Source organism: Geotrypetes seraphini, chromosome 1, assembly GCF_902459505.1.
Source record: "Geotrypetes seraphini chromosome 1, aGeoSer1.1, whole genome shotgun sequence".
Taxonomy (NCBI): Eukaryota; Metazoa; Chordata; class Amphibia; order Gymnophiona; family Dermophiidae; genus Geotrypetes; species Geotrypetes seraphini.
In genome coordinates this window covers 39,103,333-39,118,259 of record NC_047084.1, presented here as the reverse complement: position 1 = coordinate 39,118,259, position 14,927 = coordinate 39,103,333, and the positions used below count along the sequence as shown (strand labels likewise).

Sequence of the window (14,927 nt, the reverse complement as noted above, 5' to 3'; positions counted from 1 at the left end):
ATAGTGATCCTTAAGGTGTACAAGGGGTGAGCTACAGTTATACAATCGAGAAATCAATATAACATCGAGGCATGTAGACAATTGTCAGATGAGAGAGTATGCAAAAAATTGACGAATGTTCCCACGGAGGCTTTACATTTGGAAATTAAGGGACTAGTGGAACCCGTGTTGAAGAGGGGGATGCTTGCAAAGAAAGCAGCAGCGTTCCTAATGGAAAAACATCCTACTACTCCACAAATTTATTTCGTCCCTAAAGTCCATAAAGATCTCCAAAAAACCCTTGGAGACCGATTGTTTCAACCAAATTTTCTGTGTTGGAACCAGTGTCTCAATTTGTAGATTTTTTTCTACAGCCTATGAATTCGATAATCCCTTCGTTCATCAGGGATTCTTCTCATTGAATTTTCCTTTCATCACTATTTATTGGGACTAACGACTATTATAAATTTATTCTTTCCAACCAAATGCAATTATAGAAAGAAATTATATATAACAGGGCAAGAATGCCTGCCATCTGTCTGCCTGGGGGATAAAGTAGATCTGAAAATTTTAGACTGGGACTAATTTTGGCAAGGCAGAAAAACCAAAATGGGCCAGATCTGAGTGGGGGATCTGGTGAAATAAAGTCCTCTAATTCATTTTTATGAGAGAAGCATCATAGAAACATTGAGGGATTGGAAAGAATTTCATGAATCTTGGTCTACATGCTGTCCCTACTTGTTTAACACCAGTAGCAGTTTCTACAACTGAAAGAACTACACATTAGAGAATAATGCGGGGAAAAGATTTACCCCATCCCCACAAGCTCCATTCCCAGCATCCATACAAGCCTCAAACAGGTACAATTTTGTATGTTTTTTTAATTAACATATAAAAAGGGAACAACATACTTTACAATTTAACAGCTATGAAGCACCAGCCTATACTAGCACAACCTATACTTTAACTATTCTGATATTTTACTTCATGGATGAGCAACAAATCATCCACATACTCTGAATTCAGTCTAGCTCTCCCTTCTTACACAGTCCTTTCTGCAATAGAGAATGTCCTATCTGAAAATGTGCTGGTATGCACAGGATTCCCCATGCAACTTTTGCTAGTTTTGGCCAGATCTATTGCTTATTTATCCAAAATGTCAGATCATCATCAGCATCAATTGGATAGTTATGTAACATTCAGAGAGTCAAAACATGCACCATTGTATTTTGCTGTTTGTTTGTACAGTGCTTCTCTCTCTCGCTCTCTCTTCCCCCCAGTCTATGTCTATGTCCCCTTGCTTGGCTTCAGTTGCAGAACAAACATTGGGCTTCCTGCTTTCGCCTCTCTGCAACTCTGAACTGCATAGTTCTGGAAGTTAAGGTTGGTCTCATGGTTTCAAGTCTCACAAGACTTTAAACGGTCAGACCAATTCAAATTTCCAACACTAACTTGGCTCAAACTTACAGAGATCTGAGTCATAGTGGGGAAAAGGGAAACTTGCTATAAGGACCACATGAATTACCAAGCTTCTGAAGGCCAGAAAACACATGATGGGCCAGGTTGGATAAGCCTGGTATAGACAAACCAGACTTAAGAGAGGGGAAAATTTGAGACAGCATTTATGGTGTAAGAAGATGATACATAGAAAGATGGACTGGCAAGAGGTAGAATTATCCCAGGACAAGCAGGCAGCATATTCTTAACGCATGGGTGACGTCACCGATGGAGCCCCGGTAAGGACCTTTTTAACTAGAAAGTTCTAGTTGGCCGCACCGCGCATGCGCGAGTGCCTTCCCGCCCGACGGAGGAGTGCGTGGTCCCCAGTTTCTTCGTTTCCGCGGAGCGAAGAAGATGCATGTGTTTTCAATGGCCGTTGAAAAACTAATTTTTGCCTTCCCGCTCACGTATTTTCTCACTTTTTTCCTATTTTTCTTATCGGATTCCCTTATTTTTGTTTAAAAAAAAAAAAAAAAAATCGTCGAGTTTTCCTTATTTTTTCAGGCCGGCCCCGGCGGGGCCTGTTGCCAACATACAGGCCTCCGGATTCAATTTTGCGGAGGCCGTGTTTCCCTTCATGCCCCCTCAACCGGGTTTTAAGAAGTGCCAGCGGTGTGCACGCCCGATCTCCCTCACTGACCCACACAATTGGTGCCTCCAGTGCTTGGGTCCAGAGCATCGGGCACCTTAAAAAGCGTACTTTGAAAAATCGGCAGATCCAGCAAAATATTTTGTTTGGTACCGGATCTGCCATGGAACCGGCTGCGACGTCGACGGCACCACAAAAGTCGGCACCGACGACATCGACACCACCGGACCCTTCCTCGGGGTCGTTGGGCCCAGGTAAGCCGGCTAAGAAGCCTCCCACTTCCCTTGAGCGCCCTCCTGCCACAGTTGCGACACCGGCCCTCCCGGCACCGCACCGGCCCCGCAAACGCTCCGCTCCGATCTCGGTGAGTGCCTCATCATCGGCCTCCTCATTGCCGGAGCGTAGAGCGGCACCTATGGTACCGAAGAAGAAAAAAGCGGTACCGGTGCCTCCCCTGTACGACCGCATCGCGGCCATACTCCAAACACAGTTACAGGAGCAGCTGCAACAACAGCTCCAACAACTGTTGCCGGCGTTGCTGGCACCGCACCTTCCGGTACAGGACCGGTCCGAGCCTCACACTGTCCCATCGGTGTCGACCCCCTCGGTACCGATTAATACTTCCATGCTGGTGCTCTTGGCAGAAACACCTACCCGTGATGCTGCCGACCCTGTCCGGTCCCAGGAATGACATCGGTCTTCCTCACCCGGTACCGCCTCGGTGCGCTCAGGCAAATCTCTTTCAAAGACCCGCCATGCCGAGCCCTCCACACCGATGTCCAAACGTACGCACCCCGACGTTAGGGACCCAGATTTGTGGGAAGACTCCCCTCACGGTACCGAGGAGGACGCTTCATCAACCGATGAAGAACCCTCCATGACCGACACCGTCTCCAAACCAGAGCAATCCTCTTTCTCCAAATTCCTTAGGGAGATGTCAGCAGCTCTTTCCATTCCCTTAGAGTCCGACTCTAAAAAGTCTCAGGCTTTCCTCGATGCCCTAGACTTTGAGCAACCTCCCAAAGAATTTCTGAAGTTGCCCGTCCACGACATCTTACGGGAAACTTTCTATAAAAACTGGGAAGCTCCCCTCACGGTTCCTGGAGCCCCTCGTAAATTGGATAGCTTGTACCGGGTTATTCCAATCCCAGGGTTTGACAAACCTCAATTGCCCCACGAGTCCCTCCTGGTGGAATCTACTTTAAAAAAATCTCAGGGTTCCAGTGTATATGCCTCCACCCCTCCTGTCAGATAGGGAAAAACCATGGATAAATATGGTAAGCGCCTTTTCCAAAATGCCATGTTAGCCAATAGAGCCAACAACTACACCTTCCACTTCTCCTTCTACATGAAGCATCTGGTGCAACAGCTCTCCTCCTTACAGAAATATCTTCCTGAACGTAAGGTCCCTCTTTTCCAGCAACATATTTCCAGCCTCCTCCAACTCAGGAAATTCATGGTTCGCTCCATCTACGACTCATTTGAGCTGACCTCTCGCGCATCTGCCATGGCGGTGGCCATACGCCGTTTGGCATGGCTGAGAGTCTCTGACCTAGACATTAACCACCAGGACCGCCTGGCTAACGCACCTTGTCTGGGCGATGAACTCTTCGGAGAGTCCCTGGACTCAACAACCCAGAAACTCTCAGCACATGAGACCAGGTGGGACACTCTGATTAAACCTAAAAAGAAGACTCCACCTGCTCGCACCTACAGACAGCAGTCTTCCTACCAGCGCAGGTTCTCGGCCAGACCTCTCAACCCGCCTCAACAGCAGCCACGCCGACCTCGGCAACAACATCAAACTCAGGCTCGCTCTCAGTCTCACCAACTTGCCAAGCCTCTACCTCCGTCAAAACCATCTCAGCCCTTTTGACTCTTTTCTCCAGGGCATAGCCAGTCTCCCAACATCATTGCCTCTTCCTCAGCCTATCGGGAGGTCATCACATCAGATCAATGGGTCCTCAACATCATTCGCCACAGCTACTCTCTCAACTTCCAGACTCTTCCACCAGACAATCCTCCCATAGAGTCTGCTTCTCACTCCTCCCAAACCCCCCTCCTCCTGAGGGAGGTCCAATCCCTCCTTCTTCTCAATGCCATCGAAGAGGTGCCTCCGGACCAAAGGGGTCAGGGATTCTACTCCCGCTACTTCCTGGTTCCCAAGAAGACAGGAGACCTCCGCCCCATCCTCGATCTCAGGGACCTCAACAAGTGTCTGGTCAAAGAGAAGTTCAGAATGCTCTCCCTGGCCACGCTTTACCCTCTTCTCTCTCAACATGACTGGCTATGTTCCCTGGACCTCAAAGAGGCCTACACTCACATCCCCATCAATCTGAATTCACGTCGCTACCTCCGCTTTCAGATTCAGCACCGCCACTATCAGTACAAGGTACTACCTTTTGGCCTCGCATCATTGCCCAGGGTGTTCACCAAGTGCCTTATTGTGGTAGCGGCCTTCCTCAGGTCTCACAACCTCCAGGTGTTCTCCTACTTGGACGATTGGTTGGTGAAAGCAACTACGTCTCCACTTGTGCTGCAAGCCACTCATCACACCATCTCTTTCCTCCATCTCTTGGGGTTCGAGATCAACTACCCCAAGTCGCATCTGCTTCCCACACAGCGACTTCAGTTCATCGGAGCAGTTCTCGACACCACTCTGATGAGGGCGTTTCTCCCCTTCGACCGACACCGGACCCTGCTCCACCTCTGTCGTCAGGTGCTCCTTCATCAAACCATCCCAGCTCGACAGATGATGGTCCTCTTGGGCCACATGGCCTCGACAGTCCATGTACTTCCTCTGGCGCGACTCCACCTCAGGACACCTCAGTGGACTCTAGCCAACCAATGGTCACAGACCACGGATCCTTTTTCTCATCCCATCTCTGTGACAGCAATCTCTTCAATGGTGGTTGAACTCCTCCAATCTTTCCAGGGGTCTACTCTTTCATCTACCCCCTCACTCCATGATCATAACCACGGATGCCTCCCCCTATGCGTGGGGAGCTCACCTGGGAGATCTACGCACCCAGAGAATCTGGACCCCTCAGGAGCGTCAACATCACATCAATTTCCTGGAACTCAGAGCCATGTTCTATGCTCTCAAGGCCTTCCAGCACCTTCTCTGCCCTCAGGTTCTTCTCAGTGCCCTTGCATACTACCTTGACCGTACCAGGGCTCACCGCTCGTCTCCTCAGCTCTTTCTGACCTTCGATCCTAACCGTCTAGGTCGTCCTGTTTCTAAAAGGACGCTTTTCAACTGGCTTGCTGCCTGCATTGCGTTCTGTTATGCTCGGGCCGGTGTCTCACTGGAAGGTGCTGTCACGGCCCACAGGGTCAGAGCTATGGCTGCTTCTGTGGCTTTCCTCTGTTCCACGCCCATCGAGGAAATCTGCAAGGCTGCCATTTGGTCCTCAGTTCACACGTTCACTACTCACTACTGTCTGGATGCCTTCTCCAGACGGGATGGACACTTCGGCCAATCTGTGTTACAAAATTTATTTTCCTAATGGCCAACCATCCCTCCTCCCTCTCTGTTAGCTTGGAGGTCACCCATGCATTAAGAATATGCTGCCTGCTTGTCCTGGGATAAAGCACAGTTACTTACCATAACAGGTATTATCCAGGGACAGCAGGCAGATATTCTTACGTCCCACCCTCCTCCCCGGGTTGGCTTCTTAGCTGGCTTATCTTAACTGGGGACCACGCACTCCTCCGTCGACTCGCGCATGCGCGGTGCGGCCAACTAGAACTTTCTAGTTAAAAAGGTCCATACCGGGGCTCCGTCGGTGACATCACCCATGCGTTAAGAATATCTGCCTGCTGTCCCTGGATAACACCTGTTACGGTAAGTAACTGTGCTTTTCGAGAAGTAAGCTAGGGCAGGAAAAAAGAAAACACTGAGATGAAAGAGAGTTTTAAAAAATAATTGAAAAGGAGAAAATCAAGATGGCGTCGGAAGCAGACGCCTGAGAGGGGAACTCCGTTATCTTGTCTGGTTGACACTGCCTGATATCTTCCCTAGTCGGGAGACATGGAGAAGAGAAAGGGAGCCCTCCGTTCTAACCCTCCAGCGGTGGTAGCCAAGCAGTGTTTGGTCCAAACAACAATTGCGGAGGCTTTTTCTCACTCGGATGACTAAGCTGTACTTATTAAGGGGAAGATCTAGATTTTTTTCGGGCAAACCCTTGCAAGCAGGAAGGGCGTCATTGAGCCCGGAGCAGCGGATAATACCACCCCAACCCGGAAGCACACTAGTGGAAGGAAAGCTGGGGCTGATGAGTTCCAGGATGGAATCTTCTGATCCCAGCTTAGGAGGGAGCCCAGCACTTGCCTCGTGAGGAGAAGGAGTGTAGGGAGAAGTTCAACAAAGACCCGGAACCAGTGTAGAGGTGAGAGGTGCTTCAGGAAGGTCCATCTTACAATTTGGGCTGTTGGAAAAGCCCACAAAGATAGATTTGGAGGCACTTTGGCAAGCCATATCAGTTATGGATGCTAATCTAACATAGAAACATAGAAAATGACGGCAGAAAAGGGCTACAGCCCATCAAGTCTGCCCACTCTGCTTACCCACCCCCTGTCTATGCCCTAATGACCCAATTTTATTATCTTGACAGTGTTCCCGCTAAGCTGCGCTGGCCTGCGCTGGCGCACAAAATATTACATCGCAGCGCACAAGTTTCTCTTCACAGCGCACACACGCGTCGCAAAGGTAAGGGGAGGTAAGGTAAGGGGACGCATTGGGGGGATTGCACTTCCCCACAATTGCCATGCTTCGGTTCCTCTTCTTCCTTCCTTCCCCCCCCCCCCCCCCGCGGGACCCTGCGGCACCATCAACTCTTACTCCCTCTAATGTCGGCCCTGCAGCTCCAGACTTCCTCGCACCTTCTCCCCTCCCCCTTTGGATCGCTATTATTTTAAATGTTATAGCCGCGGAGCTGTATCCATCAGTGGAGATGTCTAACCTCGGCCTGCCCCGGAACTCTTACTGCAACAGTGACTTCCTGTTCCTGCCTAGACGGGCGGCTGCTGCAGTAAGAGTTCCGGGGCAGGCCGAGGTTAGACATCTCCACTGATGGATACAGCTCCGCGGCTATAACATTTAAAATAATAGCGATCCAAAGGGGGAGGGGAGAAGGTGCGAGGAAGTCTGGAGCTGCAGGGCCGACATTAGAGGGAGTAAGAGTTGATGGTGCCGCAGGGTCCCGCGGGGGGGGGGGGGAGGAAGGAAGGAAGAAGAGGAACCGAAGCATGGCAATTGTGGGGAAGTGCAGAGCTGCAGGGAAGAGTGTTGCGGTACCCAGCTGGAGGGAGAAGGAAGATGAGGGAGGGAATTAAAGGAGATGCCAGGGCTTGGAGCGTAGGAGGAAGGTATGCCAGTCTAAGGGAAAAGGAAGGGGGAGATGTGAGAGCATGGAGGGGGAGCGAAAGATGGAAGAAAAGGAAAGGAGAGAGATGCCAGAGAATCAGGGAAGGGGAGATACCAGACTATGAGGAGAGGTGTGGGAGAGGGAAGGCGAGGAGAGAGATGCCAGACCAATGGGGTGAAAGGAGAGATGGAAGGGGGAGGCATACAGTTTCTGGAAGGGGCATAGAAGGAGAGAAGATGCCATATAGGGGAAGAGAGACGGCAGACAGTGGATGGAAGGAAGAGAGTTACAAGAAGATGAGGAAAGGAGAAACCACAGAAGACAAAGGTAGAAAAAAATTTCTATTTATTTATTGCTTTAGGAGACATGTGTCACTGTTTCTGTGAAGCATTGTATGCAGAGTCCAGCTTCTTGCTGGTTCAATTTAACCTTTGTCTATGTATTTTTATTTTATCCCCCCTTTTACAAAACTGTGAAGCGTTTTTAGCACCAGCCTTGGTGGTAGCAGCTCTGATGCTCAGAATTTTATGAGCATCAGAGCTGTTACCTCCGTAGCTAAAATCCACACTACAGTTTTGTAAAAGAGGGAGGGGTTAGTTTGTGATTACATATTCCTTACTAGGCGAAGGTGTTTTCTGTGTTCTGTGTGTTCGAAAGACATGGTTTTCTGTTAGGATTGACGGTGTAGGATTGATCTGTGCTGGTCTGGCTTGTTTAGTTTTACAATGGGTGTATTGATGTACTGTTCACTGCAATATGTAAGATGCTGCCTTTTCCTAGGTACTCATGTGTGACGTGTGGCTTGTTACTAAAAATCACGTTTTTCGTACAGATGGGGGGGGGGGGGTGCCAAAAAATGATGGGCCCCGGGTGTTACATATGCTAGGTACACCACTGCATTATGTAAAGATACCAGAAAGCTGGCGAAGCAAAAACTTTAAGTAAATTGTTATTCTTCTAAGTTTTGAGTATTTAACCCTCCCACAATCTCATGGGCACTCGTTTCAAGTTTATTGAGATTTTGATTTAAACGCAATATCAAATATTTTCAATGTGTATAACAAAAATAAATTTTGGGAAATAAATAAAACCATTTGAACAATAAACATACAAACATATCCATAGATGATTAAAATTACATAAGGAGTACAAGGATAAACTACATTTGTTTAAAAATGCGTCCTCTGCGCCTGCTCATAAATTTGTGGAGTATGTAATTTGTCGCTCATGCATATTTTTTTTTGCACACACCTCATCAATCCTTAGAGGGAACACTGATCTTGACCCTCGTAGGGATCCCACATGGGTATCCCATTTATTCTAAAAGTCTGGCACGCTGTCTGCCTCGATCACCTGCACTGGAAGCTTGTTCCAATGATCAACCACTCTCTCTGTGAAGAAATACTTTCTGGTGTCGCCATGAAATTTTCCGCCCCTGAGTTTGAGCGGGTGCCCTCTTGTGGCCGAGGGTCCCTTGAGAAAGAAAATATCATCTTCCACTTCGACACGTCCCGTGAGGTACTTAAATGTTTCGATCATGTCTCCCCTCTCCCTACGTTCCTCGAGAGTGTAGAGCTGCAATTTGTTCAGTCTCTCTTCATACGAGAGACCCTAAAGTTATCTTTTCTACATTATCGACTGACTATGGGACTATCTTTTCCAAAGTGGAACAACAAGGATTGACTATTACTCAATTAAAAGAAAAAGTAGAGAAGCATGAGACAAAACTCTCTGAAATGGAACAGATAGAGTTTGAATTGGTGAAGGAAAGATCTTATATTTCAAGGAAAATGGAGAGTTATGAAAATGAATTGAGAAAAAATAACCTGAGACTTTTAAATTTTCCTAAATCCCCTGTGATCTTTCCTATAGAGATGGTTAGGAAATACCTCAAAGAAGTACTATGTATTCCACCAGAAAATTTACCTCTTATCGTCAGAGTTAATTACCTTCAGATGAAAAATCCTTTAGGAGTTTCTACTCTTAATGAGAATCAAGGAGATAAAGGGGTGGCTATGGACTTAACTTTTTTGGAGAGCTCGCTGGAAGTTGTAACAGAAAGGAGAACCCTGTTAGTTACCTTAGCTTTGGAAAGTGATAGGGAATATATACTACAATTGTATTTCCGGCACTTAAATGATCAGTTTTTGGGTTCTAAAATTCATATATTTCCAGATATGTCTCAAAAATCCCAGAGGCAGAGAAAGTAATTCTTGGCATTAAGGCCAAGAATCCTGGCCTTGGGAGGAATATTTTTGTTAAAATTTCCAGTAAAATTTTTTGTTACCTATCAAACTAAGAATTTTCTTTCTTTCTTTTTTTTTTTTTTAACCCAAACAGCTGGTAGAATTTATTGAATCAAAGGAAAGAGGAGTACCCGTAACAAATGATGTGTAACTTGCTTTACCGGCTTTAGGTAATGAAGAGTTTTTCTGCTTCCCTATACTGTAAGCTAATTTCATTAAGGGTTAATTACCTGTTGATTTTCTTTAATATTAATATTGTGGACTAAATGACCAAATAGATTGTTTCCTTATTATGATTTTGTTTCTAATGTGAAGAATTTGATTTTTTTTCAAGTTGTATTATGCTTGATTGTAAAAGTAAGAAGTTATAAATAAAAATAATAATAATAATAATTGAAAGGAAGATATGAAAATAAAAGATTTATCTTCTTTCCTTCACTTTTCTATTTCAGTTCTCTTGAAATTAATAAATAGGAAAAATCAACAGATATTCAAAAATTTGGGCGTAATAAAGGAGGAAGGCAAAGCTGGCACCTTTTTCTAAACAAAAATGCATGGCGGGGTTGGGGGTTTGAACCAAGGCTATTTAGATTAGAATGTTAAATTTTCTACAGGTTTTAGTTTGATTACATGCCCTGGGAACACCTAAACATTAATGACATTTTCTTAATTTTCTTAATCAAATCATCTCAGTTCATTGATTAGGCTTCCTGACTTTCCTAACTCATGCTTATTCAGTCTGATTTTATGTATATTATTAATGTGTGTGAGTACATTTATATAATTTCTATGCATTCTTTAAAAATAAAAATAAAAAAAGGCAGAGTCTAAAACAGGAAAATTAATAATTTAAGATTGTTCTCTTAGAGGCATAAATTCAAAGGCTTATGAGACTAGTGTAAGAAAACAATTTTATATATAAATTTATAATTTGATTGTTGGTGATTTTTAAATTTCTCCAAATACAGGAAATCAAATCCATAAAGAAAGAAATTGGTGAACTTTGTATAGATTTCAATAAAAATCTGAATGAGGAGAACACATTTCTAACATTTTCTAAGGATGAGCTTGGTAAGGATTTATTATTTTCTATTACTGTATTTTTAAGCAATTTGAGAATTTTTATTTGCAAACATGCCAAAAAATGTATATCATATTGAGCATATTGTACAAACCAATGACTGCAATATTTGATTATTGTATTTCAATCTGAAATTTTGTAATTTATAGGAGGCCTTCCAAGCAATTTTATCGACAGTTTAGAGAAGACCGAAAACAACAAATATAAAGTTACCTTACAGTACCCCCACTATTTTCCAATAATTAAGAAATGTTATGTTGTTGAAACCAGAAGGACAATGGAAGCTGCGTTTAACGCAAGATGTAAAGAGGTATGTGTATATTATGTTTTGTTGGTGAAGTAATGATTATGAAATGGCTGAGGTAGCTCTAGTCATCTATCAAGGTGCAAAAACTATTCATACATGATTATGGGTTGAAACTATATTTTCAGTCACAGATGTATTATAGTTACAGTTAGTGTATTTGATATATCAAATTTCTTAACAATTGTAGGCAAATCAAGGCGGTTAGCAAAGTTAAAAACAATGGGTACAAGATAAAAAAACCAAAATAGGCGCTGGGAGTGGATGGTTTTAGGACAGAGTTTTACAAACTTTTACCTGAAGAATTTGCGCCAGTTCTTACCTGCACATTCAATGCCTTTGTTGTGGATGATTCTTTGCCAGATTCACTTAATTTGGCCGAAATTATACTTTTGTTGAAACCAGGCAAGGATCCTGAACAGACTTCCTCCTACCGTCTGATTTCTTTTCTCTGTGTGGAAACAAAATTTTTTGCCAAGATTTTGGCTAACCGGTTGGCAGGTTATTTATCTACTCTTTTAGCTTTGCCACAAGTGGGCTTTGTTCAAGGCAGGCATGCTTCGAGGAATTTAAGAATGATTCTGGCTTCTTTGGAATACGTAGAGTACTTCTCATTAGCTATGATGCAGAGAAGGCGTTCGACCAGGTCTCTTGAGACTTTTTGTTTACCGTTTTGGATCATTATGGTATTACAGGGGGGGTTTTCCACTGCAGTTAGAGTGCTTTATTCTAATCCTCAGGCTCAGGTGTGGGTTAATGGTTTTTCTTCTCCCAGGTTTCCTATTGGTCGGGGGAGTCATCGGGGGCACAACGGCAGCAGCAGTAGAGAGTGAGCATCCCTCGCGTTGCCGGAGGGGTATGTGTCAGGTGGGTTGCTTGGCAGCGACGGGAGGGAGTGGTCATCCCTTCCACTGTTGGGGGGGGGGGCGTTGATTGACAACGGCTGCTGGGGGAGGGGAGGAAAACAAAATTTTCTGGTAGGGCTGAGCTTTCTTACTTACTTTCCTACTTACTTTCCTGTCGATGCCTGAGCCAATGAGCGCTGAGGCACTGACCAGAAAGTAAGGCTAGAACAGCTCAGACCTGCCAGAAAATTTTGTCTGCAAATGTAAGACAGTGAGGTTAGGGAATCACCCAGCGATAATAGAGAATTGCCCAGAATACTCATTTAAATATTAATGACCTTGTTTTAATACATATGCCAGGAAGCTCAGAAAAGACCACGGTGAGCCCTTTTGAGAATTGACCAGTAGAATACTTACACGCTAAACCAGCTGGAACTGGTTTAGCGACAGTCATTAAAGGCACAATGTGTTTTGAGAATTTTCCCCTTAGAGCTGCTGACCATTTTAGAAACTTAGATGTATCAAATAGCATTGTTTACAGCCCTAAGCCTTGGGAATTTTTTAAGGCATATTTAAACATGCTTGCCATTTTATGATTGCTGGTAGAGGCTGCATAGGAAGGCTTGTACTGGCTCCAAAACAGCAGTTTTTGTCCCACAAAGGAACCCTCATCGCATATGTATAAGCGGCAGAAAGATGAACATACTGAGAATCAGACAAGATCACAGAAGGGTCCTGCTGCACCTGAGAAGGGGAGGAGGAGGGGAAGGAGACAGGGGAGGAGCAAGGGGTATTTAGTATGGTATTGGAAGGTGTGGGGGTAGCTGGTTTCAGACAACAGGCCTAAGTGGACATAAACAGCAGTTGGGCTCACAGACTCTCTCTCGGCTCTCTTGTGGTCAGCACCAATAGAAACAGTCACAGGGACATGCTGCAGTGGTATTTATTTATGATATAAAGGTGGTCTAGGTCCCAGGGTTTATCTAGTGTTAGATATACAGTATATTGGCATACTATCTATAATTGGGGATAGACATCACTGATACAGTGATGCCCTTGACATTCCCCCATACTGCTCCCGACACACCTCTACCGGCCCAATACTTTACATTTTGGTGGCTTAAATATTTTGTATGGCTTTTTTGTTAAATACTGGCTTATATGTTTTGGCCACCAAAACAGATAAATGATGGTATTAATACTTTTAAATTGCAAATGGTGCATCTAAACTGACTCCCAAAATCTAAAATACACCATACGATAATCAAAAATTGACATCTAAATACAGTTACACAAATGTAGTACTAAAGCAGCAGTCCCCATCTTAAGTCACTGTGCCAAAGGCTTGAAATGAATAAATGTGATTCCTGCAGATTTTTAAAAGTCATATTATCTGTTAATTTAAGATTTGTTTAATTTTAATTTATTTGTAACATTGTTCAGCTTAGTGGCTATCCATAACACAACACCAACATGATCGTGTTGCAAGCTCTAACTCTGTGTCAGGGTGTTGCACTCTGTAGATTGTTTTATATTTCTTGGATGGGGATAAGTTATAAGGGATTGGAGGTGGGAAGGAGAGGAGTGAACAAGGAAGGAACTGGGGTTGATTAGGGGATGAGAGGCAGAGGAAGATAAACAAGGCTGTGGAGTGGAAGGAGACTCGTTTAGAAGAAGGAAATGACTAGAAATGGTTGAAGGAAGAGAGGGAAATAGGAGGCTGAGAAAGGAACAAGACACGTGGATTGAGAAGATTAGGGAAGTATGAATAGGAAATAGAAATCTGGTAAGTACGTAAAAAGTATAAATAGGGAGATAAAAGACTGGAGGAGAAAGGAAACATAGCTATGGTAGAAGAGAGAAATAGAGGGAAAAAAATGAATCAAAAGGATCAATATTAGTAATAGCTGTAAGAAGGGAAGGAGACAGTGAGAAAATGGAAATGAAATACTAGAAAAGGATTTAGGAAAAAAACATGAACTGGAGAAATCGGTTGGGTGAGTCCAGGACCAAGCCAGTTGGAAAAATAAAATGATGCTTTCAAATATGAAGCTATTCTTATGGCATGAACCCTGGTATCTGCTTGATATATACTACAAGAATGACTCCAAGATGGGAGTGCAAAAGTAAAACATTGACTGATGGTGCTACAGCTCCTTGAGCTGGCCCTATATATACTATTAGGAAAGTCCTTCATCTGTAAAACTAATGTACAAACTTCTCCCAGCAAGTCATACTGATGGGGCTAGGGGAAATTGGAAGAACAATCTAGAAGCAAGCAGCCTCCTGTTCTTCAAGATGAAAATCAAAACTCACATATATCCTACTTTCCCCTGCCTCCCATGTTTTCATGCCCCTCTGCAATTCCTTTCAATGTTATCTCAGTGGCCTATTGGATCTCACTTCTCCATGATGTCCCAGGCTCTTACAAAGGCTTAGCCATCACTGGCTGAAGGATTTCCTGGTGGGAGAGTGGGAGGTTGTATTTTTTAAATCAGAGCTAAACTTTGAGACCAAACATCCCTTCTACAAATTTCATGGCTCTCTTTTACTGAGGTTCCAATATGGACTAGACACGGGGCAGAAAAATCAGTAGGGCCAGCAATAGCAGAGTCTTCAATAGGAAAGATATGAATCTTGCCTTTCCTGTTGACCATCCTGCATATGTAAGGTGAATAAATAATCAATAGCAGAATACCCTGCATTGGATCACTGTTCAACAATTTGGGATTTTTTCACTACCTGCCCTTTCATGGGATCTTAGCATAGTCCTTATTCAGTTGATGAGACCTTCTTTTGCACCCATAAATGTGTGCAATTTTAAAATGACTACAGTTAAAAGTAGCATTCATAATTGTAATGAGTTTTAACTGAAAATTAAATGAACTGTAAGCATTACTGACCCATATCACAGAAAATTCTTCAACAATAGTTTTGTGTCTGCATGCAAAACTTCTATAAATAGTTCTGATTTTTCACTTGAATCAGCCGATTGTTCATCCAGCTTTCGTTGC

General features: G+C 44.1%; 1 protein-coding gene across 3 annotated transcripts in view; it reads left to right on the top strand.

The window, feature by feature from the left end:
* The window catches only part of NLN (neurolysin), a 158,465-nt gene that overhangs the window by 55,066 nt on the left and 88,472 nt on the right, over positions 1 to 14,927 (top strand). For all 3 annotated transcript variants that reach the window (XM_033930104.1, XM_033930086.1, XM_033930096.1), the window contains exons 5-6: positions 10,652 to 10,754; positions 10,914 to 11,074. In XM_033930104.1, coding sequence (XP_033785995.1) covers positions 10,652 to 10,754; positions 10,914 to 11,074 — 264 coding nt within the window. The remainder of the gene's footprint in view (positions 1 to 10,651; positions 10,755 to 10,913; positions 11,075 to 14,927) is intronic.